Source organism: Pyrus communis, chromosome 12, assembly GCF_041283825.1.
Source record: "Pyrus communis isolate YQ-2024b chromosome 12, ASM4128382v1, whole genome shotgun sequence".
Classification (NCBI taxonomy): Eukaryota; Viridiplantae; Streptophyta; class Magnoliopsida; order Rosales; family Rosaceae; genus Pyrus; species Pyrus communis.
This window is the reverse complement of record NC_142576.1, coordinates 25444055-25471085: the sequence shown is the minus strand read 5'-3', so window position 1 is coordinate 25471085 and position 27031 is coordinate 25444055. Positions and strand designations below refer to the sequence as shown.

Below are 27031 nucleotides of genomic sequence, written 5' to 3'. Positions count from 1 at the left end.
TTTCAGTGGTTATAACATTGAGGTTATAAGGGTCTATTTATAATAATTTTTGTTGTAAAGTTCATCCAAAACCTCGAATTATGGACAAATTTGAAGACCGACTACGGTCGGCTTACCATACTATATATGTTAACATTAGAAGTATATTTGGTCGGCTTATTATAATTTATGCTTCACAAACTTAGAGAAGGAAACGAAAGATCTTGGGAAATGGTATTTTGGTTTATTCCTGACTTGATCAACGTCTAAGAAGGATCGCTGGATCACTAGAGATCTCAAATTTTCTCCTTATTCCACTTCATAATACTTTCTTGGATAGGAGATTTTTCAGTGTGCCACGAACATGTTCGGACACTAAGTTTCATATTACATGTTTGGAATTTTTTTTTCAAGTTTTCAACTAATTATATTATTACATTTGGTGTACCGGCCTTTATTTCCAGCACTCCAAAAAAATCTCCTTTTAGTAAGAGGCAGTGAGTTTAACTTGTTTTAGGCGGAGTAGCCTGTTGACACTTTCGTCGGCATGAATAAATCTGAAATGTCTTACAAAATTTTTAAGAAGCTTATGTACGGGGAAAATGTCACACAAATATGCTTTTTTTTGTGATGGTTTTGAAAAAAAACCGATTAAATTTTATGGTAATTGCTAATTTTTGTGAAAGATGCAAATATTATTCACAAGTAGGGGAATGAGCTCGTCCCTCATTGAGGAATGCAAATATTATTCTTATTAAATTTTCGTAAGATCTTTTGCATGCTCAATAAATAATACTTAAGCAACTCAATAAATAGTAAGATCTAATTGAACGGCTCACTATTGATCCACTAGCCGTCTAGGTTCCATCCACTTCAACATATCTCATGGCACGCAAAAACTATTATGAAAACCCAACAATTGCATTCTTCACAAAACTAGTGAGCAACTACCCACTTTCATTGGTTGTGGAAGTTTTATAAAAACCATAACGTTCTGGCTAAATTTTCACCCCGATTGTATGTTTAATTTACTTTTATGTTTTCCAGCTTAAAAGTTCAATAAATAAATAAAATGGTAATATTGCTTCCAAATAACTTATAACAATTTTCAGTTGAGGATGCAATGTAACCTCAAAAATTGTGAGCCATTAACCACAATTTTAATCCGATTTGGAATCCTTAAGATTCATGCAGAACATTTTAAAGATATTCAATATCATATGTATGACTGAATAATGGGAAGCCCGCTTTCAACTGGCTTATCACATTTTTCCTTGTGCGTGCAAAATATCTTACGAGAACTTAACATTTGCATTTTTCAAAAAAATGTGAGCAGTTAACAACAATCCTCACATGTTTTAGGTTCCTTATACAACCAACTAAAGGGGAGTTTTAGGTTCCTGTGCACGCTGCTAACACACGGTAATTCTAAAATTCCCCATCAGTTTATTGTATAAGGAGCTAGCATCAATGCATAAAAGTGCTTCAATCTATTCTGTCTTTGAGTTTGATTATCTAGTAATTCATCGTGTCGTCTTCTTTTTTCTTTTTCTTTTTCTTTTTTTCTTTTTTTCTTTTTTTGACATGAAACGATAGCGTAGTATTTCATTAATCAACACAAACCATTACAAGGGTGTCATTAGGTACATAGCTCCAGTAACCAATAAGTTGATATGGAGTGATTTACACAAATAGACAAATAAGCATAAACCCGTAGTAGACAACCACAAGAGCAATCATACAATCGCCAAGAGCACAAATGCTACAAGTACAGATCTCTCACAAGAAACAATAACCGCAACAGAAAAATATAGACAGCCATAATGGACATTGCTGAAATGTGAGGCCACACAAAAAGTCTTCGAGGAAGAGCAAATCGCATCAAGTCATCGTTGACAGGCGAGACTCACAAAACGCATCACACAAAGGCGAAGACCAATTTAACCAAACAACAAGCCCCAACATGGTGCACAAAGGCGAGTGGACAACAAGACCACCCCGGAAAGGGGTCCGTTGTTCAAACTCATTACTAAACAAACTACTCCAAGAAAGAAGCCGCAAGGGAGCACCTTCCGATGAAGGGATGAGCAAATCCTGATAGAGGCCACTGCACAGAAGTGGACAGACCCAACAGCAAGTCAAAACCAGGCGGCCGAGCTGCAATGCACTTTCGGGAATAACACAACCCAGGCGGTGCAATGGATGAGAGCAGGAGGGGGTGCGTCCATACATCAAGAGAGGCTAGCATCACAGCACCGGAAAAGGAGGATGGAAGTGGCTTCGACCCACTAAACGACCCCAATCTAAACCCAAGATCCGAAACGGACCCAAATCAAGCGAATACCTTGAGAAGGGCATAACCCGGATCTGGGAGGGAGACCCGAAATCACGGGACAGCCGTGCACAAAAAGGTGGGGGAGAAGAAAACGGGGATGGAGGAAGCTAGTAGCGGCGGAGGGGTTGGCATAGGGAAGGGGGGGGGGAGGTGAGGCGGAAAGAAAACAGAGGCGCGAGGAAGGGGGAGGGAGTGAAAACGCGCCGGGGGGGGGGGCGCGGGGGGTGGGGATGGGAAGGGGGTGGTACAGGGAAACGGCGGCGTGAGGTGGTGGGAAGGAATATTAAGGCACATGATCGAAATCGCGAGGGGTAGGGGTGGAGGATGGCTGGGATGGGGAAGAGTGGGGAAGAGGAAGGGAGGAAGAGCTAGGAAAAGGAAGGGAGAGGCTGCCACCGGCCCCCGGCCCCCGGCTCCCAGCCATAGCCAGAGGCCGGCAGCGATGGGGGTACACGGCTAGGGTTTGGCTGAGAGAGAGAGAGAGAGAGAGAGCTAGAGACGGCTTAGGGTTTCAAGATTGACCTAGCACACAGACCTTTCGTCTTCTTCAAGTATGTAAGATTTGAGTGTTTTGATTTGCACAAATTGATAAAGTGATTCTACGAATGTAACCAACATAGACGCAAAATGTTATTAAATTAATAAATTTGGATGCATGATAGAAAAGTAGACTCTGATCGAGCAATTACATCAACATGCTAGCAGCTGCTAGCTAATACAGATTTAAATTCTATCATTGTATGTCGCACACAATTAATTAAAAGAACAAATTAACAATTTTGGATACATAGGCATATATTGCATGTGTCAGATATGACCATCAGACTGCAACAGCAAGGAGGACTCCGACGACGGCGGCCGCGAAGACTTGGTATCCGGAAAAGATGATCCCGCGAACGGCAGAGGATGGAGCGGACGCAGGCGCGGCGTCCATAACAGTAATAACAAGCTTCTGTCCCAAATCACAGTGATTGGCAGCTGTGCAAATGTACCATTTGTTTCCAGGAGTCTTTAGCTCTATTCTGTCGTTTCCAGAAGTAAGTGGTGCTTGATCATTTGCTGTTGGTTTAACACATTCCTTGAACCCAGTTCCGTTCACCTTAAACACATTGTGGGGTGGGTTCGAGTACTTGAACACTGCATGCACGTACAAATTTGCATGATTAGTTGTTATTAATCAATCATTTGTGCATGCGAGTGTCAACTAACGATACTCTTTTTTGCATACAAATATTTATGTATTTTGTTAGACTGTGAATCTGATTGACGAGAATCAACCAAATTAAATGGCGGATCGAGATTCACAAATCTGATAAACAATTACATATATATGGCAAAACAATTATTTTTTATTATGCTAAACATATAATTTATATTTATAATGTATAATTGAAATGTGCATGTATTACCTAGTGCATCACCAACATGAAACGTTTTGTCCTTGGCCCAATCTGGATAATCAACACCAGTTGTCCAGCCGCTATCACCTCCGACGACGAAGTCGGTTGCCATGGCGATTGTAGGAAGAAGGATCACAACAAGGGTAACTAGGGTGAGAAATTTGTTGGAAGCCATTGGAGCTAATTAATTTGATAATACAGATATTAATCTTTGTATTAGCTCTGACTTGGGTTTATTTTGGTGTGGGGATGTATGTGTCTGGTCTATTTATAGCATTTTGAATTGTTGAATAAACATCGAAACTCTCGAATTAAAAGACAAAAATATGGAAGACCGCCTTTGGTCGGCTCATCACACTACGTGCTAATAGAATAGGTCGGCTTTATTATGTTTTACACTACTATGTAAGGTTAAAAAATGGAAGGAAAAGGCTGGGAAGATAAAATGTGTGGTTTGTTCGGAGCTGAACGTCCACAATTAATAGAAGGAATAATGCTTGCATTCTTTTACGAGGAGAATGCACAAATTTTACTATTTACGAATAACATTTTTATCGTATAAAGTTTATAATCGGAACACTGTTTAATTTTTTAATTTTCATTTGAAGATTCATATATATCATTCAAATCGGAGATTTTTTAGGTATTCAAATCTATCAAATGAATGGACGATTCATCATGAATATGTTAATTTGATACTCACATCGTCGATTTATTCCATACATTTGGATGCACGATCTTCGGTTCGAATTATTTTTTGTATTAATGATGCATAAAGATTAAGAAATCATACGGTGATGATACATTATTAGCAAATGGTGGAATATATCGTGTTAATAAAATTAAAATTTTATTTTTATTACCAATTGTTTATTAATTGTTCCAATTTTTATAACAATTAATCTAATACCTCAAATGAAGAGAAAATCAAACTTGAAATCTCGGATGTAAGAAGAAATATACATGTAAGATAATCACTTTATACATATATTTCTTGACAATCCACTATTTCCTATAGGTAAATATCAATAGATTCGAAGATACTTACAACGTTTAATATATATATTCTCTATTTTTCAAATGCTTCACTTGATCCCAAAGGGCCAGAACACGCCATATGGAGAAACAATCTGTGAAACGGTCTACTCATAAGGTCTCACGCGGAGAACAAGAAGATCAATTCTTTACTTTGCATATTCAAAAACTTGCCGGCTTCGTTAATTAGCACCTGGTCAAATCAATGTAGTCCTTGAAAATAGGTGTCGCAAATCATTGTGGTTCATCCGTCACAATTCTGTTAAAAAATCTGTTAAGTGTTGATGTGGCACATAAATGTGCCTTATAAGTCTTTTTTTTCTTACAAATGGTCCTTGAAATTGACCCATGACATCAAAATGATCCTTGAAATTGACCCGCGCCATAAAAATGTTCCCTGAAATTGAAAATTGATAAATGTAGTGCCTCAAGTAAGTGTCTCAAATCAATGTAGTCATTCCGTCACAATTTTGTAAAAAATTCTGTTATGTGCTAATGTGACATATAAATGGGTCACACAAGTCTAATTAAATTTAAAAAAATTACAAATAGGCTTAATAGTTTAATAGTTAATAAGAATTCCATCGATCCCAGTCCACATTTCTATACCTCCTTCTCTCTCTATTCTCTAAACAAAAATTCAATACGGCAATCTTTACACACTTCGACACTCTTCACCGAATTGATCGAGATCCCCCTTGGTGATGGGTTGGCCCATTGGCAACGACTTCTGGGACATCACCGTTAACATTTAGCAAATCAACATCCTCACAACCTTAATCTTGGAGAGATTGTTTGGCGTTTTCCTGGTGGTCTGGTGATGCAAAGAACAATGATGTCTACCTTAAGATAATGAGGTTATAACTGAGGTGTGTCCATTGTTGATTGAAAACTATTTCCACACCATCTCTTAGGCCTTGGTTAAGCCTTGTGCCTTTGAGAATTTATGGAATGGAGCTCTCTTTGGAGTACACCCTACTATAAGAAAAAACAAATTTCATGGTGCAAAAAGGTATCTTGACAACTGTTTTAATTCATTATTAAACCCACAACAACACATAACAAATTTTTTTAAGGAATTGTGGTGGAATGATCATATTGATTTGCGACACCTATTTTCAAGGACTATGTTGATTTATTTTCAATTTCAGGAACCATATTGATGGCGTGGATCAATTTCAAGGACCAGCTTGATGGTGTGGGTCAATTTCAGGGACCATTTGTGATAAAATCCTGTAAATCTTGTGGGTTTATGTGCCACATTAATACTTAACGAAATTTTTAACAGAATTGTGACAAAATGACCACATTAATTTGCAACACCTATTTTCGGGAACTACATTGATTGATTTTTAATTTCAAGAACCATCTTGATGGTGAGGGTCAATTTCAGAAATCATTCGTGATAAAACCTTAAAAGTAATTATATATTTTTGTTTTGATCTGTAGTCCAAATGCATTTGTCTTCGCGCATAATGAGAAATCAAATGTGTATTTACAAAGGGCATTTAGAAATTAGAAATTTTTTTTTTTTTGCCAAAGTTTGACGTATTCAACACTCTAAAGAGTATGACTAATCTCTAATAGGCCCGAAAAGGCTAAATAAATTTCAAACCACCTCTGAATCTCCGATCACAATTAAGTGACACATGTCTGCTGAGACATAACGACTAATAATTAGAAATTAGATATGAGGTAACAAATAATTAACCTCTGCTGAGTTCATGGACATAAGCCATGCATGGTCGAAGACTCTTAATTCTCATCGAAAAGCAAAAGCCCTAACAACAAGCGATCATGACTAGGGATGGGCAAATGAGTCCTGGATCCGAGGGTCAAGGCTGTTCCATGCGGTTCGGGGTGGGTACGAGGCGGGTCCAAAAATTATAAACACAAAACGGGGTGGGCCGTGCTGGTTCCTAGTAAATACTAGGGTGGGCCGATTCTAAATATTGGAGAAAATGAGCCCCCGGCCTAGACCGTTCATTGCCTAATTAAATCTTTACCATCTATCTATCTATCACATTCTCTCTTATTCTTAGACGCAATTCACTCAAACTCTCCCTTCACCCTCTCTCTTTATCTTGACTCCAAGACTCCGAGTCTCCGACGACACCACTCCGAGTCTCCTCCCTCGATCTCTCCTCCTTGAATCTCCTTTCCTCTCTCGTCTCAAACCTCAATCTCGAGCCCAAGCTCCCATCTCCGTACATTGACTCTTCACACTTGCTTGTTTTCCCCTACCCGTAGTGACTTAGTCGACCTCGATTATGTCGACATCACAGCAGCCAGCACCATCACCATCGTGGCATCCTCTCCTAACTCTCCATTGGTGCATCCCTAGGTAATTTATGAATTAGGGTTTCTGATTTAGAAATTTAGGGTTTTTGCATAAGCTTTTCGATTGATTTAAGGTTTCTGATTTTGTTTTGATTTTGTGTAATTTGTAATGGCGAGGTGGAGGTCTTGGATCCGTGAGGAAAACGACGTTGTCTTAGGCTCCTACTTCTCTTATTCTCGGCATCTAATTTCAGTTTTATAAATTTGGGGATTTAGGAATTAGGGATTCAGTTAATTTGCTTGAAAAATTCATAAAAATGTTGGGGATTTAGCTTAATTAGGGATTCAGTTTTATTTTATTTTTTGATGAATTCGAAATTTTATTTGAAGATTTATTTATTTATTTGTTCTATTTAGGGATTTAGGTTGGGGTGTGAGAAATGCTTGAAAAATATTGGATTTTTTCTGGGAAGCCTGGTCTTTGATCCCCTGCATAACCCAAATCACAAATTTTTCAGAAGATCATAAGGGTTGCAGTTGCAAATCAAATTAACTGGGAGTTAAATAATTTACTTGCATTTATAGAGAGAGAAAGTAGAAGATGAATCCCAAAATATGTGGTTTGTTGATCGCTGAGATGTGGCAAGTAGACGGTAGCGATGCCTTTACACAGCAGACTTTGCAATGGAAAAATGGGGGTCACAGGCTGGTGGCAGTATACCAAAGCCGGAAAAAAAAAATGTAGTTGGACCAGTCCCGAACCAGCCCGTTTGAAACGGGCCGAGTTAGGTCCGGTTCCCAAACTCAAAATACCTCTACCCAGCTTGACCCGGCCTGTTACACTTTAAAATGGGTAGGGCCAAGTTCCTCCAAATTTGAACCCGGTCCGACCCGTGCCCAGCCTTAATCATGACAACTCTGCCATATATAGGTCGTTATTCCCATAACGTACGTGATTAGTTGTCCAAAGATCGATCATGGCGACCAAAAAATAAAAAAAGGGATCGATCATGGCTAATTTAATCATAATTAACTTCATTACCTTACGAAGAGGTAACTATTCTTAAAGGAAACTAAGAACCCTACTTTCTTGAAATATGTAGATGCAATCAGTCCACGTATCTTTACAACATTAACTTTAAGCCCTTTTGCTCCCAAAGATGCATTTTGTCTTTTGCCTAAAAGTTGAAAGAGGATAAAGAGGGGCTCAACGATCTGTGTGAACAGTGTTGTGCCCTTTGCCCTTTTTTTGAACTGTTCTGGTAATCAGAATTAAATTGGTATATAGATTCGGTATAAACTGTTTGATAATTTAACTGAATCGGAATGAAAATTAATATAATTACTAAAAGGTTTCTAGTTGAAACAAATTATTTTATATACTAATTGATAGAAAAATGTTAAATGCCCCTTTCACCAAATATTAAAGTTTAAGAAGCTTATGATACGGGAAAAATGTCAAGCAAATAGGCTTTTTTGTGATCATTATGTGAAAACCGATTAAAATTCATGGGTAATTGCTAATAATTGTGAAAAATATAAATATTATTCACAAGTTGGAGAAGAGTTCATCAGGGGGAAATGCAAATATATATTATATTATTGTTGAATTTTGGTTTGATCTTTTGCATGCTCAATAAATAATACTTATATGACTCAATAAATGATAAAAACTGATTAAACGGCTTGCCGTTGATTCACCGGCGGTCTAAGTCCCACACACTTCAAAATATCCCGTAACATTTTCCTTGTATAGCACACAAAAGCTATTGTGAAAACCCAACAATTGCATTCTTCACTTCACAAAACTAGTGAGCAACTACCCACGATTTTCATTGGTTGTAGAAGTTTTATAAAAACCATGACGTTCTGGCTAAATTTTCACCCGATGGTACGTTTCATTTACTTTTATGTTTTCCTGCTTAAAAGTTCAATAAATAAATAAAATGGTAATATTGCTTCTAAATTACTTGAAATAAATTTCAGTTGAGGATGCAAAAGATTTTGTGTAACCTAAAAAATTGTGAGCATTAACCACATTTTTAATCGGATTTGGAATCTTTAAAATTCATGCAGAACATTTTAAAGATAATCGCGTCGACGGATGCCCAAGTCTAGTTAAGTTCTCGATTCCGATGGAATTTTTATTTGTTTATTTCATTTTTCCAGTTTTAAAATTCAATATCATATATATGACTCAATAATGGGAAGACCACTTTTCAAGTGGCTTATAACTTTTTCCTTGTGCGTGCAAAATATCTTACGAAAACTTAATATTTGTATTTTTTACAAAAGTGTGTGCAATTAAGCACAATCTTCACCAATTTTAGGTTCCTTATATACATCGAACTGATGAGGAGTTTTGAGTTCCTGTGCACGCTGGTAACACACCACAATCTTAACACTCTCCATCAGTTCGTTGTATAAAGGACATCAGTGCATAAAAGTGAAAAATGTTATTAAATTAATAAATTTGGAAATTGCATCAACATGCTAGCAGCTGCTAGATAATACAGAATTAAATTCTCTTATTGTATGTCGCACACATATTTTAATTAAAAGAATACATTAATAAATTTGGATACATAGGTGTATTTATGCATATTGCATGTGTCAGATATGACCATCAGACTGCAACAGCAAGGAAGACCCCGACGACGGCGGCCGTGAAGACTTGGTATCCGGAAAAGATGATCCCACGAACGGCGGACGATGGAGCGGGCGCAGGCGAGGCGTCCGTAACAGTAATGACAAGCTTCTGTCCCAAATCAGCACAGTGATTGGCAGCTGCACAAATGTACCATTTGTTTCCCGGAGTCTTTAGCTCTATTCTGTCGTTTCCAGAAGTAAGTGGTGCTTGATCATTTGCTGTTGGTTTAACACATTCCTTGAACCCAGTTCCGTTCACCTTGAACACATTGTGGGGTGGGTTCGAGTACTTGAACACTGCATGCACGTACAAATTTGCATGATAAGTTGTTATAAATCAACTATATTTGTTCATGCGTGGGGCTAACACTAACGTTTTTTTGCCAGACTTGTCATACAAATGATGTGCATATTTTGTTAGACTGTGAATCTGGTTGACGAGAATCAACCAAATTAAATGGTAGATCGAGATTCACAACTCTGACAAACAATTGTACATGGCAAAACAGAGAGTATTTTTCATTATGCTAAAACATACATACACACACATATATATAACTGAAATGTGTATATATGTATATATTACCTAGTGCATCACCAACATGAAACGTTTTGTCCTTGGCCCAATCTGAATAATCAACACCAGTTGTCCAGCCTCTATCACCTCCGACGATGAAGTCGGTTGCCATGGCGATGGTAGGAAGAAGGATCACAGCAAGTGTAACTAGGGCGACAAATTTGTTGGAAGCCATTGAAGCTAATTAATTAGTTTGATAATACAGATACTGATCTTTGTATTAGCTGTCACTTGGGTGTACTAATCTGTATTTTGGTGTGGGAATGTACGTGTCTGGTCTATTTATAGCATTTTGAATTGTTGAGTAAACAACGAAATCCTCGAATTAAAAGACAAAAATATGGAAGACCGCCTTTGGTCGGCTCATCACACTATGTGCTAATAAAATAAGTTATAGGATGGTCGGCTTTATTATGCTTTACACTACTGTATAAGGTTAAAAAAACGGAAGGAAAAGGCTGGGAAGATAATGTGTGTGGTTTGTTCGGAGTTGAACGTCCACCATTAATGGATAGAATAACAAGAATGCTATTCTTTTATGAGGGGAATGCACATGATCTATCATTTACGAGTAAAATTTTCAAATCAAAGATTGTGTAGTCATTCAAATCTATCAAATAAATAGATGATTCATCATGAATATGTCACTTAGAACTCATATCATCTACTTGTTCCATACAGTTGGATACACGATCTCCGATTCGAACTATTTTTTGTAAGAATGATGTTCTAATAAAATTAATAAATTAAACGGTTATAGTTACAAAATTTCTTCGGTGAAGATACGTTATTAGCTAGCAAATAATGGAATATGTGCATGTCCCATAGATAGAAGTATGCATGAATTATTCTAGTGCAAATCAACGCTAATTAATTAAATATTGATTTTTATTACGAACTGTTTTTAATTGTTTCAATTTTCATGATGATTAAGCTAGCTAAGACTTCAAATGAAAGAGGAAATCGAACTTAAAATCTCGGATGTGAGAATAAGTACATGTAAGATAGTCATTTTGTTGATATATTTCTTAACAATCAACTATTCTCTATACGTAAAATCTCAATAGATTCGAAGATAATTACAAGGTTTAAATGGATACTCTCTATATTTTATATGCTTCACTTAAGAACCAGAACACACCATATGGATGGAGAAGCAATCTGTGAAACGGTCCTAGTCCCGCAGAGAACAACAAGATCAATTCTTTTCTTTGCAAATTCAAAAACTTGCCGGCTTCGTTAATTAGCACCTGGTCAAATAAAGCATAAAAGTTATTTTTTTTTATTTTTTATTATTATTATTATTTCATAACTATGTATTTTGTTTTGATCTAGTCCAAAATCCAAATGCATTTGTTTCGCCGAGTAATGAGAAAATGACATGTATATTCAGAGGGCATTTAGAAATTAGATTTTTTTTTATTTTGTTTTGTCGAAGCTTGATGTAGGGTATGATTAATCTCTAATGAGACCGAAAAGGTTAAAAATATTTTAACCCACCTCTGACCACAATCAAATGACCACATTTGCAGAGAGGTAACAAATAATTAACCTTTGATTAGTTCATGGACATAAGCCATGCATGGTCGAAGACTCTTACATTATATTTGGATAAATAAAATAAACTTGGAATTTTGATAGAATTTGTAAATTGACATGCATCAATTCTCTTGTTTGGATTTATAAAGACAAAAATTTAGAATTTCTGTGTGAAAAAAAAACTTGGAATTTGAAACCTTCAATTTTCAGTTAAAATTTCATATAAATACGTGTCATTTCCAAATTTCAATGAGTAAGAGTTTAAAAATAAAATGTTCATATTCAAATTTATTGTTCTTTTAAATTAACTAAACAAAAAATTCATAAATTTAGAAAATAAAATTCTGCCATTTTGAAATTTCTTAATAGTAATATTAAATTTCCTCGGTCAATACAGTGAATTTTCATTCAAAAGGAAAATTCATAGGAGCTCTGCCATAGGTCATTATTCCCGTTACGTGATTAGTTGCCCAAAGATTAGGGAGAAACTGGTTAAGAAAGGTGCTCGAATCTTAAAAGAATGGTGGTGTGTCGAGTTTTGTAACTGGTCTTGTAATTAAGTAGGACATGATCTTATAATTTTATAGAAAATGAGAGATTCATTGTATCTCATGTCAGATAAAGCACCCAATAATAGAGGTGGGCATAAAAACTGTCAAACTGCAAAACTGCATCGAACTGTATGGAAAAAAATCGAAAAGAACCGCGTTGACCGGAAAAGTCAACTTTGAGTCAAAAATTGAACCGGACCGGTTCAAACCGGTTTATGTTCCGGTTTTGAAGGAACAAGTACCAGTCAAAACCAAACCAAACCGTTTTATTAATAATAAATAAGTTCATTATATATATATACACGTGTCATGGTATAGCAGTGAAAAATTAGTTTCATCAAATTGCAAAGCAGTGAATCCATCCCAATTAGGGCTCACCCACCCTCAAATGTTTTTGCTTGCTACCGTTGATGCTGCTACCAATATCAGGAGACCGATGCTGCTTAAGTTCTTGATTTGTTTTGTTTGCTAACCGACCGATGCATATTTCTTTTAATTGTCTCTTTTTGTTAACTTGGTGCCATTGCCAAAGACATTTGTATTAAAAAAAAAAATTTGTGTTGTATGCAACTTTACACAATATTTTTAGAAGACATAAGTGAATGCATGATGATTTGGTGTTCAAATAATTTAGTATTCGGAACCGTAAACCGGCAAAAACCGAATAGGAACCGGTGAAACCGAACCATACGGTTATAGTAATAAATTTAAACGGAACCGCATCGAATTGAACTGTTGATATTTTCCAGTTTCAATTCCAATTTAGAGTGGAACCGCACCGTGCCCACCCCTACCCAATAAGGGATGCACATTCTCTCCTAATTAATTCTATGAGGATCCTTCACGGATTAATCTCGTATGATGATACAAATTCAACCGCTGAATTAGTTCACATCAAACGAATTCTGCAAATTCCCAGCAATTGTGCGGTCTGTATTTATGTTTTTTTTATACAACTATATATTTATACTAAAAAGGAAAGAATTAAAACTAAAACACATAATAAAATTGTCTTAGTAAATTAATATCAAACTCTTATGCTAGAATTGAACTAGTAATTCTAAATTACCAATTTTAATTAATAAAAGATAAATGTTAGGTTTCTCTCAAAAGTGAGACGCTTCGCAAATGACCTTTACCATAATGATGGAAAAATGTGATAAATCCTTATATGACGGCGTAAATTCAAATTTCGTTATTTATTAATATAACATCTAATCTAATAAAATTTATGAACTAAAAAACGCTGGAGGTTTAGTGATCTCTCCACACATCATGTTCTTAACAAAAACAAAGAGTAAGTGTTGTGGGCGCCACACGTGTGACACATCGGTGAACAAAAGCGGTAAACCCTAAATCCTGATTCGTGAACGTACCCATCGGACCGCCGCCAGTTATCCCCGCCATCCAACTCCGTCGAACTTTCTGTTTACCAGCCGCCCTCTCACCTCTCTCACTCTCCCTCACTCCACTACTTTTTCATTCGACGCTCCCGCCCTATCGTCTCTGCCCACGGTAGCTACCGTCAGTTTTCTGTCCGCTTCTTCTTCTTCCTGCTGTCTTTCATCATGGGTAAGTTTATTCTCTATCAATTTTCTTGCTTTTTCATCTATGTCCTTCGATTAGGGTTTGATAATTTGGGGAAGATGGAGAGAAAAAAGAGAGTTAATTGATGCAGATATTTAATCTAACAGTGCAATCGAGACGAGAGGAGCGAAAGGAAGCTCGGTTGGCAAAGAAAGCAAGCAAACATGAGTCGTGGAGTCGACATAAGGTATCAAGTCTTCAATTTTTAATTTTATTTGACACAAATAATTGTCTTTTTTTCTTCATATGGTTTGAAATTTGAAGCCTTGAGGAATGTATGGATTTGGTGATGTTTTTGATATATATGAATTTAACAGAATATTCAAAAGCTTGGAAATGTCGGGGATTTGAAATCGAAAAATGTAGAGAAGAAGAAAAATTCTGTTGGTCTGACTGCGAAAAGAGTTAATTCTGAGCGAAATGAGACTAGGTTTCAATCTAATACGGCGGAAGAGAAAGTTGAAGCGAAAGCAGAGTTTCCGAAACGAGCTGATCATAAGGCCTCAAAGGCGGCTAAAAGAGAAAAGGTATCTAAGAGAACCCCGAAAACGAATTTTGAAAAGTATCTTGAAATGGATAGGATTGGGGCTCAGGAGGATTTGGAATTAGAAAGGAGACTTGCAAAGAAACTCAAAGTGAAGGATGGGAAATTGAAGGGAGAGGATTTTGGCCTTAATGTGTTGTTTGAAGGGATCGTACCTGTTGATTCATTTGGCACAGAAGAAACGATCTATGCTGATGCATTACCTGTCAAAAAATCTAAGAATAGCGATTCACGCAAGAAACGTAAGAAAGATAAGTCATTGGAGGACAGGCTAGAAGGTGAGCTACCTTCTAGAGGAGTTCCAGAGGAGGCAGTAACTGATGGTGCAGAGGTGGAAATTGAAGATTTTCCTTCCAAGAAATCATTGAGGAAGAGAAATAAGAAGAGAAAGGTGCTAGAGGAATCTGAAGAAGCCAATGAAGGTGACATGACAGTTGATGTATCTAAGCAAATGGAGTCATGTGGTGCAGAGATGGCATCAGATAAGGTTCCCATGAAGGCACCTGAAAAATATGTTGCTCCTCAAAAGTATGTAGCTCCTCACTTAAGATCTCGTGCAGGGAATGAGCCAGAAGAGCATAGTCAGATTCGTAGACGCGTAAGAGGTCTTCTGAATAGGTTGTCTGAATCTAATGTGGAATCTATTACAGGAGACCTATCTGCTATTTTTCGTTCCATTCCTCGTGCCATTGCTTCTCAGATGTTCAGTGAGGAGGTCATATCATCTTGTGCTGGTGGTCCTCGTGGGAATGAACAGTTAAGTTTTAGTTTTTCTTCTTTACTAATCAAAGTATGATACTATCATACTAGTATAGTTTAACATGCTTCATGGAGAATTGTAGTTCCACCTTTTGGCTTGAGATTGGTTTTGTTTAGCAGCAATATAAAGATCTTACTTGAAGTCTTCTATTCATCGGGCTTTAAGTAATTTTTTTTTTTTGTCATTAAAATAGATTTTGTGTATGTCTTTTATTGTATATAAGGGCTTCAGTTGATCTCTGTGTCTTTTCCTGTGCTGACAACAAGAGCACTTGTAAAAAAATAAAAAATAAACAAAAAAAAAAAAAAATGAGATAAAAAATTTGTTTTCAGACCTATGGTTAGTATAGGTTGCAGAAATTTTTGGGAGAATAATATGGTTACTATAGTGTAGGACTTTGGTTATTGGCTTTTGTGGAGCGAATAAAATGAAAGACAGATAAACAAATAAAATTTCAACTTTTTGGTATCCCTGAAATATTTTCTTTACTCCTGTATTTGTAAACAGGTATTGCTCTATTCTTGTTTGTAGGTTATGAGTACTTCTCATTTTTGTTGAAACCTCTTCTACCGTTCAAAGAAGTTTAGCAGATAAAATCTTAGTAGAATCCGTTTGTTTTCCTTTGCCCTTTTGCGTAACATGGGAATAAATTTGATATAGCACAGAATTTATATTTAGGGGGACAGTAAATATTATTTCATTCATTGGAGCTTTTAGAGTTGCACATATCCAAAGTCATGCAGATTCAAGCTGTCCATTGTTCTGGGCATGATATACTAATCCTTGCAAATTTGAAGAAGTTTGTTCCTTAAGTTTTGATTTCATTAGTCTCACAATAATTGGATATAAAGCTAATCCTTACTTTTAGTTTTAAGTTTTAGTGTTTCAACTTATCTGTGTATTGACTTGTTTATGTGGTTTTTGTTGTGAAGATATGCTGCTGTTTTTGCTGCTCTTGTGGCAGGCATGGCCTGTTTAGTAGGAATGGACTTTGGTGCAAACCTTTTGGCATCACTTGCAAAAACCTTTGAGGTGAGCCACTAACTTCTTTAAGTCTGATGATCAATTATCCAAAAAGCTTTTGACTAAACTGATTCATCTTCTTTTCTGTTTTTAGGACGAGTACCACAAAGAAGACAATATTTCGCTGAGAAATGTTACGCTTTTACTTTCATATTTATGCATATTTGGAGTTTGCTCGAGGTAGGTAACCTGAATTCTCATGCATAACTGAATTTTTAGAAAATGTAAATAAAAACTGAATTTGAAGGAGTTCAAAGCTATTAATGTAGAAAGTTTTAACTCAAAACATATATCACTCTGAATCTGTATTTGAGATTATAATTTTGGACAGGTTAATTTTCAGTCTTTGAACCTTGCGAATGCATCCCTTGAATGAAAATAAGTGTATCTGGATATTATCATCAATGCTTGTAGTGTACCTTTTACATCATAGTTCAACTATAGAGTTGCTCCTACTTACGTGAACAGAGAGATTAACTGTCAATGTTTTTGTTTTTTCTCCTAGACTAATGTAGCATAGCACAATTATATGCTTGGTTATTTATTAAGATAAGTGAAAAAGAAGAAAAATAAATTTGCAATGATTTTGCAAGCTAATCTTTTTGTGAAACTGCCTCATGAAGATTTGTTCTTTCATTACTAAATTATTATTTTTTACTAAATTATTTTTTTTCAAAGTTTATTTTCAATGAGTATGTTCTACAATATTTCCTCGAATGGCAACCCCTTTCTAATTTCTGTTCTTCTGGTGATGCTTTTCAGTGAATTGATATACGACTTTCTGGTTGTTTTGAGCAAGCGGTTAACCGAGGTTGATGTCTCTACTATACTGACAGTTTTACAAAGTAAGCACTTTTGGATTTCTGCCACATGCTTTTACTTACGTGGCCCTGCCTTCTATAATCTCTTGCATTTTGTTTCTTTTTTCTTTGTAAAAAAAAAAAAAAAAATATAGTTTGGGACATGTTAAATTTAACCCCGACAACAAGATTTCCGTTTTGTGCACTGAGTAAATTATAAAATTTCTGCTCATCCCAGAAAGCAAAAATATGGTGTCATCTGCAAGCTGCAGATCGTTACTCCCTCCATTCCGAACAAGAGCCCTTTCATAATAAAACTTCTTGTCCCTCGAAATAAAAATTTGTTACATTTTGTTATTAACATTTTGACAAAAGATGCATATTAAGCCTGCATTCATATATCAAATGGTTCTGCATTTCTTATGTTATCTCCATTCTTTCTTTTTTTTGTTGTCTCCATTCATTTGGTATTCTTGCAAACTCCTCTGATTGGGCAAGTCAAGTTGTTTGTTCAAGCTTCGGCTAAGGAATAAAAACCTCATATTTGTTTAAAACGTCTTTAAGACTTGTGAAATCACAAATCGTTTCTAACATGAATTCTTATTAACTGAACAGGCTGTGGAATGAAAATAAGGGCCGATGATCCTCTTGCGATGAAAAACTTTATTCAAAGTGTTCAAAATAGAGTGAATGAGCTAAAAGCCTCCTGTAGAGATAACCAGGATAATATTAACGGCAAAAGAGTAAGTTAGACATCTTTATCTTTACTCTTAATAGTTAATTTTGCATCAAAATCTGACAATTCTTTTCTGATACTTGCAGATGGAATTCATGCTTGAGACCATATTGGACATCAAGAACAACAAAAAAAGGCCTAAAGAGGATACTGCACAGCATACTAGGATAAAGAAATGGCTACAAAAGGTCTTCGGTTCATTTATATTTTCTTTATCAGTGCTTCTTGAATTCCAAATTAATGAAATATTAGGATGTGGAAATCTTTCATGAGTTTCCCTTATCTGCTTTTTTATTGCCTCAAGGCTATTCGTGTAGAATGTTAAAATTGTAAAACCAATCATGTGTCTTTTTATCATAAATACAAAGCTTACGATAGTTAGATGAGTAAAAGGTAAGAGAAAGGCACTTAAGTTGATAAACTATATTCCGACTAATGTTGATGAATTTCCTTGGCCTAATGAAGATGAAAAGATTTTAATGAGCATGCCAAGATGACCTGAAGTAGTGCAGTGCTAATGCTCTTCACGATATGAAAACCTATGTCGTAGTGAGAGAGATCAGTGCAGTGTTAATAACTGTGTCATTCGAGTGACAATTTTGTGGATTTCTTCTGGCTTTCATTGTCCTCACAATCCTTGTATTTTTTTTTTTCAGTTACGGGTAGAAGACGGTTTAATAAGAGGGCTTAAATGGAGCAAACTTCTTGATTCTAATAAGAAGGGCCAATGGTGGTTGTCTGGGGATATTGCCTCAGCAACAGACACTGTCGAAGATGTTGCCAACACAATAGACAAAGAGGTTCTTGAAACCCAGAAAATGCTGCAGATTGCTGCTGCACAGAGAATGAACACAGATGCCAGAAGGGCAATCTTTTGTATAATTATGAGTGCGGAGGATTATCTTGATGCGTTTGAGAAGCTTCTAAGATTGGATTTGCCTGGAAAGCAGGTTGGTGTCATCAGATTTGGAATTTTATATACTTTTTTTCTGTCATCTTTTATTGTCTTCAAAAATTTATTTTTTTGGTGTTCCATTTACAGGACAGGGAGATCATCAGGGTTCTTGTGGACTGCTGTTTGCAGGAGAAAGTGTTTAACAAGTATTACACCACTCTGGCTTCCAAGTTGTGTGAGCATGACAAAAATCACAAGTTCACTTTACAGGTATTTCTTGTGAAGTCTTTTGAAGTTTGCGTTTTATTAGAATTGGTCCTTATGTCACCAATTGGTTTGCATTCTATTGTCTGGTATTTATGTTGCTTGACCTGGTTGTGGCATTAACCTTCCAAGGGTGAGCTTGAGAAACATATTGTTGAGGGGCCAGTGTGGAGGGAGAGTTCAGGGCTTTTGGAAGCATTTAACGTTTGAAAACGAATTTATTTTGTAATTGAATACCCCAAGTAGTCTTCCCTGTCCAATGTGACTTGGAAAGCATGTTCAAGGCTGTAAGCTGGTTGGCGAATCAACTCTTTTCTTATATCAAACCTGATACCAGCTTTGAATCACTCAAGTGAATGCCCTGGATCTTCCACCACTTAGATCTTACACCAATCCAAATACCCCTTGATTGCAACTATCTAATAGTAATATTGCATGGGATCAATTTTGCTTTCAAATTTTGGAACTTGTACCTTTACTTTCCTGTAATATCTTCAGTTGTGTCATGCTCTTGATTCCCCACGGTATTGTTCTCAATGGTATGGTTTTAGAAATTTCACCGCATTCACCACCCACGGAACCATGGATGGATTGATTTTAATGAGAAATGCAGGATCCAGATTAGATATTAGCTTTCTATTGCTCCTTATTTTATTACAACAATTTTTGGTTCGTTTAACGTTCATCTCATAAATATTTTCCATTCCTCCGCAGTTTTGCCTTTGGGACCACTTCAAGGATCTGGAGTCAATGCCGCTTACCGGGTCAATGCACCTAGCAAAATTCGTAGCAGAGATGGTAGCCTCTTTCACCCTATCCCTTGCAGTATTGAAGACGGTAGATCTAGTCGACATTAAGCAGCTAACAGCAAAAAAGACAATGTATTTCCGGATGCTATTCGAGGCCATCTTCGAGTATCCTGACAGCCTCATATGGAACATATTCACGCGTGTAGCTGTTTCCCCGGAGCTCGAAAGTCTTCGGCATGGGATCGAGTTTTTCATCAAATATATTGTGGAAGCCAATAGAGCCCTCAAGGAAAAGTTTAAGCTCGCAAAGAAAGCCCTGAGTAATGTTGAAGGAGTTCTGATGTGAGTTCATTAGTTTTCTATACAAATTTTGTAGTTTATATTTATCCATAAATTAGATGAGCAAATCATACGATGAGATTCTTGTTTTTGTTTGGTCATTTATTTGTTTAATTTGCAAAGCAAGAAATCGGTTTAGTATAAACCAGCTGGCTGTGCACTGGAGATTTTCTAGTATGCTTTCGGTATTCTGTACACTGGGATTTTCGACTGTTATATCCGTGGTCAAGAATCCGACAAGATCTAAGCCCCAAAAATGTCAATGTACATATACACCGGTGAAAGATTAGACTAAAGTTAGCTACCTAATAAATATTGTTTGCATTTATATTGTTTTTTAACCATAAGATGATCTTACACTAAATTAATCTACTACAAAAAAATCTTCAGATTTAATTGCGTAAGTGGATTATATTATTCTACCTAACTTAGAGCTCGTTTAGAGTTGATTTTAAATAACTAAAATCACTTTTTGTTAAAATATTTTTTGAATCAATATTTAGTGAAAAATGCAAATGAATCTTTAAACAGTAGTTGAAGTGCTTCGACTTTCTACAAAAAGCACATAAGCCATGCTTCTTGCAAGAAACATTTTAATGTTTTTGAAATTCAAAAACACTTTCAATCATTAAAAACACTTCCAAACAAGTCCTTGAACGCTTACTTTGGACAAATTGGTCATAATGACCATTTCTTCATTTATCATCCACTGAAGTACACCAATCAGATTGGTGTCTTTGAAAATAACAGGAGGCATTGCCTCAAAAATACAAAATATAAAGGTGAAAAAAAACAAAAACAAAAGATAAAATGCCCTCAAGAGCACATTAAAAACCCTACTAAATATTTTATCATCACACAGTTATTAATCCAATAAAAACATGATTCCTCATCCATTTGATCGCAATAGAACGTGTGGATTCAACCCTCCCTTCCTCTCAAATGATTCACTTGGCACTGGCGAGCTCGGTGCGGAGGAGCTTGGCGGCAGCAACCATGTTGCTGAGCGCCGGCTTCACTTCTGTGTACTTGCGGGTCTTGAGCCCACAGTCGGGGTTCACCCACAAGATGTTGGTCTCCAGCACTGCAAGCATCTTGTTGATCCGGTCAGCAATCTCGTCGGTTGATGGTATTCTGGGAGAGTGGATGTCATACACACCAGGGCCAATTCCAGCACCGTACTTGACTCCCTCACGGAAGACTGACAGGAGCTTCTCATCAGAACGAGAGTTCTCAATGGTGATTACATCAGCGTCCATGTCGATGATTGAGTGGATGATGTCGTTGAAGTTGGAGTAGCACATGTGAGTGTGAATCTGCGGGTTTTAAAACAAAACCAGTTAAGAAAATTGCACAGGAGAAAAGAAAATAAACATAATGAGTAGAATTGAAGCGAATATTGAGGCAGAATAATACCTGGGTAGTGTCCTGGACACAACTGTTGGTGATCCTGAAGGAATGCACTGCCCAATCCAAGTAGAAAGCATGTTCAGACTTCCTTAGAGGCAATCCCTCTCTCAGAGCAGCCTCATCGATCTGAATAACACTGATACCAGCCTTCTCAAGATCCTCCACTTCATCCTTGATGGCCAAAGCAATCTGGTAGGTGGTCTCGAATCTGGGCTGGTCATTTCTGACGAAAGACCAGTTCAGGATAGTGACGGGGCCGGTAAGCATACCCTTCATTGGGCGGGCAGTCATGCTCTGAGCAGCAGATGACCAGAATACAGTCATAGGCTTGGGGCGGCTCACATCACCGTAGATGATTGGTGGCTTCACACATCGAGATCCATATGATTGCACCCACCCATTGGCGGTAAAGGCAAAGCCAGATAATTGCTCTCCGAAGTACTCAACCATATCGTTCCTCTGCGATGAGAATAACCAATAATGAATTGAAGGAACAAGTATAAAGGACTGAAAAAATGAACAAGACATTTATACATGAAAGCTTACCTCAGGCTCTCCATGAACAAGGACATCAATGTCTAGCTCTTCCTGAAGTTTAACAACCTTATAAATTTCTTCCTTGATGGCCTTGACATATTCCTCCTCAGAAATCCTGTGAAAAGAACCATCAGCACGTTTACTCATGCATTATTAATAAAATTGTGATAATTTCACAATTTTTTAAAAACACTGATGAACAATTAACTTCACTCACTTCTTGGCCTTGTACTCACGGCGGACCCTCCTGAGTTCAATGGTCTGAGGGAACGATCCAATGGTGGTGGTTGGGAGAATTGGAAGGTTAAGCTTCTTCTGTTGAGCATCGAGTCTAGCACTAACATTGGTAGCACGACGGTGGTCAGAACCCTTCAAAGCAGCAGCCTGAGAAGAAAAAGAAATGGTCAACTCAAAGTACAAAACCATTTTAGCCACATGTCAATTTGAAAGGCACATGAATGGAAAATGAAGCACTCACAGCCTTCTGAACAGCCTCATTGGTCACCCTTGGGGAGGACTTCCTTGAAGCCTGGGCAGCGGCATTAGCAGAGAAAAATGCCTGATGACAAAAACCGAAAAGGTGAGTTCTTATCATGTTACAATACCACACAAGAAGAAAAGATAAATTAATCAAACCGTGAGAAACCAATGCTGAATCGAACAAACTCAAACTCCAAAATGCAGCTCATGTTAGACTGCCCACTACTCCAACTTTATGACTATGACCTATAACAGACCCAAAAAAAAAAAAAAAAAAAAAAAGGTTTTACCTCGTCCTTGTGACCAGCCAAGGCCTTGGCCAAAGCATTAACTTCAATAATTTTCTGGGCAGCAAAAGCCAACCATGACTTAATTTCCTGGTCGAGCTTGGTCTCATTGACAAGGTCAACAGCGGTGTGAAGAAGAGAGGTGGAGGTGGAGACAACAAGTTTATCTGCAAGGACAAACAATTAATGATATACAAGTTTTAAAAAACGAAATTACTTCACAAAGAACTGCAGAAAAAAACACTGAATACCTTTTCCAACAATGCCTTCAAGGGTCTTCAATGTGCTTAGAGAGGCAGAAAGATCATTAGCCCAGATGTTCCTTCCATCAACCACACCAGCAAAGAGGTACTTTCCCTTGGGGAATTCACTCTTAATCAAATCCAGGGTCTTGGTACCACGGACCAAATCAAAACCATAAGCAGTGACACCCTTCAAGCTAGTGAGGGTCTTGAATGCCGCAGCAGGAACATCAGCAAAGTAGGTTTCAATAAGAACATTCAAGCCAGATAGAGCTGACTCCAGTTCAGAGTAGGCACCAGTGAATGCTTGCAACTTGTCGGATTCAAGATCCAAAACAAGTGTGGGCTCATCAAATTGAATCCATGAAGCTCCAGCTGCCTTAAGCTCAGATACAACTTCCCTGAAGAGACAATCATAGTTGGAACAATAATGTGAATACTTCAACTTAACAAAATAAAAAAGAAATATATACGATACATAAAAAGAAACCCAAGTATCTTACTTATAGATAGGAAGAATTTTAGGAAGAAGAGAGAGAAGAGAAAAGGTCTTCTCAACACCCTTGGCTGGCTTGGACAGCAACAAGTATGACACTGGGCCAACAAGGACTGGGACAGTATCCACTCCAAGCTGCATAAGAGAGATTGATATGCATTAACACATAACTTGAATAAAGATAGTAAGTAGGATAAGTTGCACCATTTCTAATCGGGTCCCCCAGCAAGGATTGCCCTTTCAGATATGCATGTGTGTGCACCATGTGATTCTCCGCCTATGTGTGTATACATATATAAAAAACAAAATTGTTGAATCATATTTGAGGGATCGATTAAGTAGGATGTTCCTTTAGATATGTGTATAGATAAAGTGAAGCAAAACCACCATGGCAAACAAGTTTAGCTCAAGTGGCATGGGGTGAAATGTAGCTTCTAAGTTTTAATTCTATGACCGAATAAACAAAAAACAGAACAAAACCAATAGTACAAAAACATACAACCCTAAGCATGTAAAACACTCTTAAAAAATATTGCTACAACCAAGATATTAAGTTTCTCCTTTTACCGTTCTAATTAACACCCAACTCAAACACTCAAATTAAAAAGAGTATAAAAACAAATACATACCGCCTTAGCCTCCTTGTATTCCTCAACAGCCTTGTGAGAAGCATAAGAGAAGTTCACATCAGGGCCCAACTCAGGGACAATGAAATGGCTGTTTTAATACATCAGTTAAAGTTAGTATAAAACTATCAATTTATGCTACTTGGAAGCTTCAAATCCACAAAATGCTCATAGATGGTTCACTTACTAGTTGGTATCAAACCACTTGGTCATTTCCATAGCAGGAACTGAGGCATTTCCTCTGGCCATGGAGAAGTATGTATCGAATCCAATCTCACCGCCGTTCCATCCATATCTTGGTGGGACAGCGCCAAGCAATGCGGTGGTGTCAAGCACCTGATCGTAGTATGAGAAGGTGTTGCTGGGAATGTGCTTGATCCCGGCATCGGCCATCTGCTTCCAGATGGAAGATCTGAGATCAGCAGACACCTTCTGCAAGTCCTCAGCACTGCTCTTGCCATCCCAGAAAGATTCAAGAGCAAACTTGAGCTCTCTCTTAGGGCCCATACGGGGATATCCAACAATGTGAGACGCCATTTCTCTGTTCGATCAGATCAAGATGTAACAAAGTTTAGCTGACTTAATCAACAACTAGGACAACACATATTATGCATAAAAGCTCGGAGATTTATCCATGATATCCAATAACAAGAAACTTCGACTTGCACAATTCAAACTCAAAACTCATTGATCTAAAGTCCAATCATACCAATCATTCAACAAAGCAAAATTAAAACACTTCTTCATTTTAATTTAAGTATATACCCGTAAAAAAAAAAAAACATAAAACAAAAAAAAACCAAAATAAAAAAACACACACACACACACACCAAATTCACAGAAGTGTAATTATTTAGAGTTGTGTAACAAAATCAGAACAGAAATTTGATAAATTTGAGACAATAGAAAGCTCAGAGAATAAATTTCTTTATCAAATCCAATCACAGATCAGAGAAAGCACGACCTTAAACACAAAATCTTCGTACTTAGAGATCTAATGTTTAAAGCAGGCAATTTCATCTTCAAATCGCAGTATAGTTTAGAAATGGTTCAAAGAGAAATGCTCTCACTTCTAGATCCAATCTTAAAAGAATGGAATTTATCTGAACCACTAAACAAAATCCAATTTTTTTTTGGCCTTATCCTGAAGAAAATCTTAACCGCTCAGAAACAGTGATCTACTGCAAAACCCAAAAACCTGATAGCAGATCTAGGGATTCAAACACCACAACAACACACTCAGATCCCCAACCCAAAATCCATAAACCCCAAAATCCAAGTGCCAGCAATTCGTTAACTCAATCAAACCAAAGGGGTATCCAAAAAATCCAAAATTTAATCAAAACCCACCACAGAATCACAGAAATGGACACTAACCAGTACAGATCTCAGCCTAAGACAAGAAGAAAAAGATCAAATCTTTGAAAGAAAAAGGAAAGAAACAGCAAAATGGGTGGGAAGCACGAGGGTTCTAGATCACGTTGGCATGGCAAAACAATTGGAAATCCACTGAGAGAAAGCGATACTGGACGAGAGAGACAGAATAAGAGGAGGGAGTAAATGAAAGAACGGGTACTCGTACCTTTCGGAGAGATAGAGAAGACTGGTTCTTTCTTTGGGGGTTCACTTCTTCTTCCCTATCAGTATTTGTTAGCAGAGAAGAGAGCGGAGCGAGTTCGAATGCTTCCCTCTTGCCGTATTTATAGCCAAAATCTACTGCCAGATCTGGGATTATCAACTTTTCTTTTTATTTTTTATATTTGTTTTCCGATTTTAAATTTTATAGAAAGTTTCTTTAGTTATGGCAACGCCAAACTACTCTCTTCTTGTTCTCCCAAAAAAAAAAAAAAAAAAAAAGCTACTCTCTTCTTATATTTTCGATTTCATTTGTCAAAATTTTTGTTAGATTAGCTATCAACGATGTTTGAACTTACGTCGTTATGCAAGAATTCAACACTTTTTCACTACTGTAGTAAAAATCATTTGCATATTTTTCTGTTAAGTACTAAAATTTTAATAACATTAATTAAAATGGATTAAACAATTTATAATTTAGAAAAACTTAACAATCAAAATCATCAAGTAAACGGGAATGCATGGAAAAATTGGTAATAATCTTTTTTTTTATTTATTTATGGTAATTATTTTATTTATATTTGACACTAAATCCGTGGTGTTTTTTTAACTATTGACGCGCTTGTTGTGGGCTGTGGGTGGTGGGTGGTGGTAGTGAGATGATGGTGGGTTTTGGGCGACGCGGTAGGTGAGGGCATCAGGTGGGGCCGACACCAATATGTTTGGGTAGTGGGTGGAATCTGAAGAGAATTTTTACTAGACTTGAGGCTGTGGAGTTGGAGGAGTTATTTTGTGTGGTTGTCTGTTAGCACCAGCCTATTGCTTTGAGTTAACTCATAAAAATTTAAAAATCAAGTAATACCGTACTTAGATCATCTCCAACCCTGCCTGTAAATGAAAGGAAACTTGCTTTGTTTGTTTAAGTTCTGGAAATGAAAGAGAGTATCAGTAAACAAAACGATTGTTGGTGTAATATTTTTCAAAGTTTAAATAACACAATTGGTAAAAGGAACGGTTGTTAAACATCTTCATAGTAAATTAAAAACAACAACGTTGTTGTAGTTTGAAAACTAACGAAATTTGTTCAGTCGGGAAGCATGGGTTGAAAATGATCTAGATTCAGTGAAGTCAAAATTTTGGTTTCCTTACATTGTAACAAACAAAGACTAAAATTGTTCTGCTTTTTTTTGCAACTAATGGTTGTTATTCTCAATAACATGTCTCAGAAGTTAGAACAATTTCCCTCGTTGGGTAAGGTCAAGGGCAGTCCAATGGCAATTACTATTCACTCTGAAAAGTAATTCTCTTTGTGCAATTTTACTCATTTTACAATTAT

The 27031-nt window shown here is 36.9% G+C and overlaps 4 protein-coding genes across 4 annotated transcripts; 1 reads left to right on the top strand and 3 right to left on the bottom strand.

The window, feature by feature from the left end:
* Positions 1–2975: 2975 nt before the first annotated feature.
* On the bottom strand, positions 2976–3889 carry LOC137744608 (blue copper protein 1a-like). The gene is made up of 2 exons (XM_068484382.2): positions 3724–3889; positions 2976–3451 (listed from the first exon to the last, which is right to left on the bottom strand). Exons 1-2 carry the CDS (start codon positions 3887–3889, stop codon positions 3135–3137), a joined length of 483 nt encoding a protein of 160 aa, XP_068340483.2. The 3' UTR covers positions 2976–3134.
* A 5766-nt stretch (positions 3890–9655) lies between these two features.
* On the bottom strand, positions 9656–10430 carry LOC137744607 (blue copper protein 1a-like). Its single transcript, XM_068484381.1, has 2 exons — positions 10265–10430; positions 9656–9975 (listed from the first exon to the last, which is right to left on the bottom strand). Exons 1-2 carry the CDS (start codon positions 10428–10430, stop codon positions 9656–9658), a joined length of 486 nt encoding a protein of 161 aa, XP_068340482.1.
* Positions 10431–13606: 3176 nt separating this feature from the next.
* Positions 13607–20370, top strand: LOC137745237 (MIF4G domain-containing protein / MA3 domain-containing protein). The gene is made up of 11 exons (XM_068485153.2): positions 13607–13917; positions 14040–14119; positions 14250–15232; positions 16169–16268; positions 16354–16439; positions 17022–17104; positions 17675–17802; positions 17882–17983; positions 18452–18745; positions 18838–18960; positions 19669–20370. The coding sequence occupies exons 1-11, from the start codon at positions 13914–13916 to the stop codon at positions 20047–20049; spliced, it is 2364 nt and encodes a 787-aa protein (XP_068341254.2). The 5' UTR covers positions 13607–13913; the 3' UTR covers positions 20050–20370.
* A 336-nt stretch (positions 20371–20706) lies between these two features.
* On the bottom strand, positions 20707–25921 carry LOC137744098 (5-methyltetrahydropteroyltriglutamate--homocysteine methyltransferase). The gene is made up of 11 exons (XM_068483963.2): positions 25703–25921; positions 24308–24661; positions 24124–24211; positions 23502–23629; positions 23008–23399; positions 22760–22923; positions 22468–22548; positions 22207–22373; positions 21999–22104; positions 21459–21911; positions 20707–21358 (listed from the first exon to the last, which is right to left on the bottom strand). The coding sequence occupies exons 2-11, from the start codon at positions 24655–24657 to the stop codon at positions 20990–20992; spliced, it is 2298 nt and encodes a 765-aa protein (XP_068340064.1). The 5' UTR covers positions 24658–24661; positions 25703–25921; the 3' UTR covers positions 20707–20989.
* Positions 25922–27031: the final 1110 nt, after the last annotated feature.

Coding starts and splice junctions, on each gene's coding strand:
- LOC137744098 (XM_068483963.2), bottom strand. CDS start 24,657: ATGGCGTCTCACATTGTTGGATATCCCCGTATGGGCCCTAAGAGAGAG. Junction 23,400..23,501: donor AAAATTCTTCCTATCTATAA/GTAAGATACTTG, acceptor TTGTCTCTTCAG/GGAAGTTGTATCTGAGCTTA. Junction 21,359..21,458: donor GTGTCCAGGACACTACCCAG/GTATTATTCTGC, acceptor TAAAACCCGCAG/ATTCACACTCACATGTGCTA.
- LOC137744607 (XM_068484381.1), bottom strand. CDS start 10,430: ATGGCTTCCAACAAATTTGTCGCCCTAGTTACACTTGCTGTGATCCTT. Junction 9,976..10,264: donor TCATGTTGGTGATGCACTAG/GTAATATATACA, acceptor ACGTGCATGCAG/TGTTCAAGTACTCGAACCCA.
- LOC137744608 (XM_068484382.2), bottom strand. CDS start 3,889: ATGGCTTCCAACAAATTTCTCACCCTAGTTACCCTTGTTGTGATCCTT. Junction 3,452..3,723: donor TCATGTTGGTGATGCACTAG/GTAATACATGCA, acceptor ACGTGCATGCAG/TGTTCAAGTACTCGAACCCA.
- LOC137745237 (XM_068485153.2), top strand. Junction 17,984..18,451: donor TAAAGAAATGGCTACAAAAG/GTCTTCGGTTCA, acceptor TTTTTTTTTCAG/TTACGGGTAGAAGACGGTTT. Junction 18,961..19,668: donor ATCACAAGTTCACTTTACAG/GTATTTCTTGTG, acceptor ATTCCTCCGCAG/TTTTGCCTTTGGGACCACTT.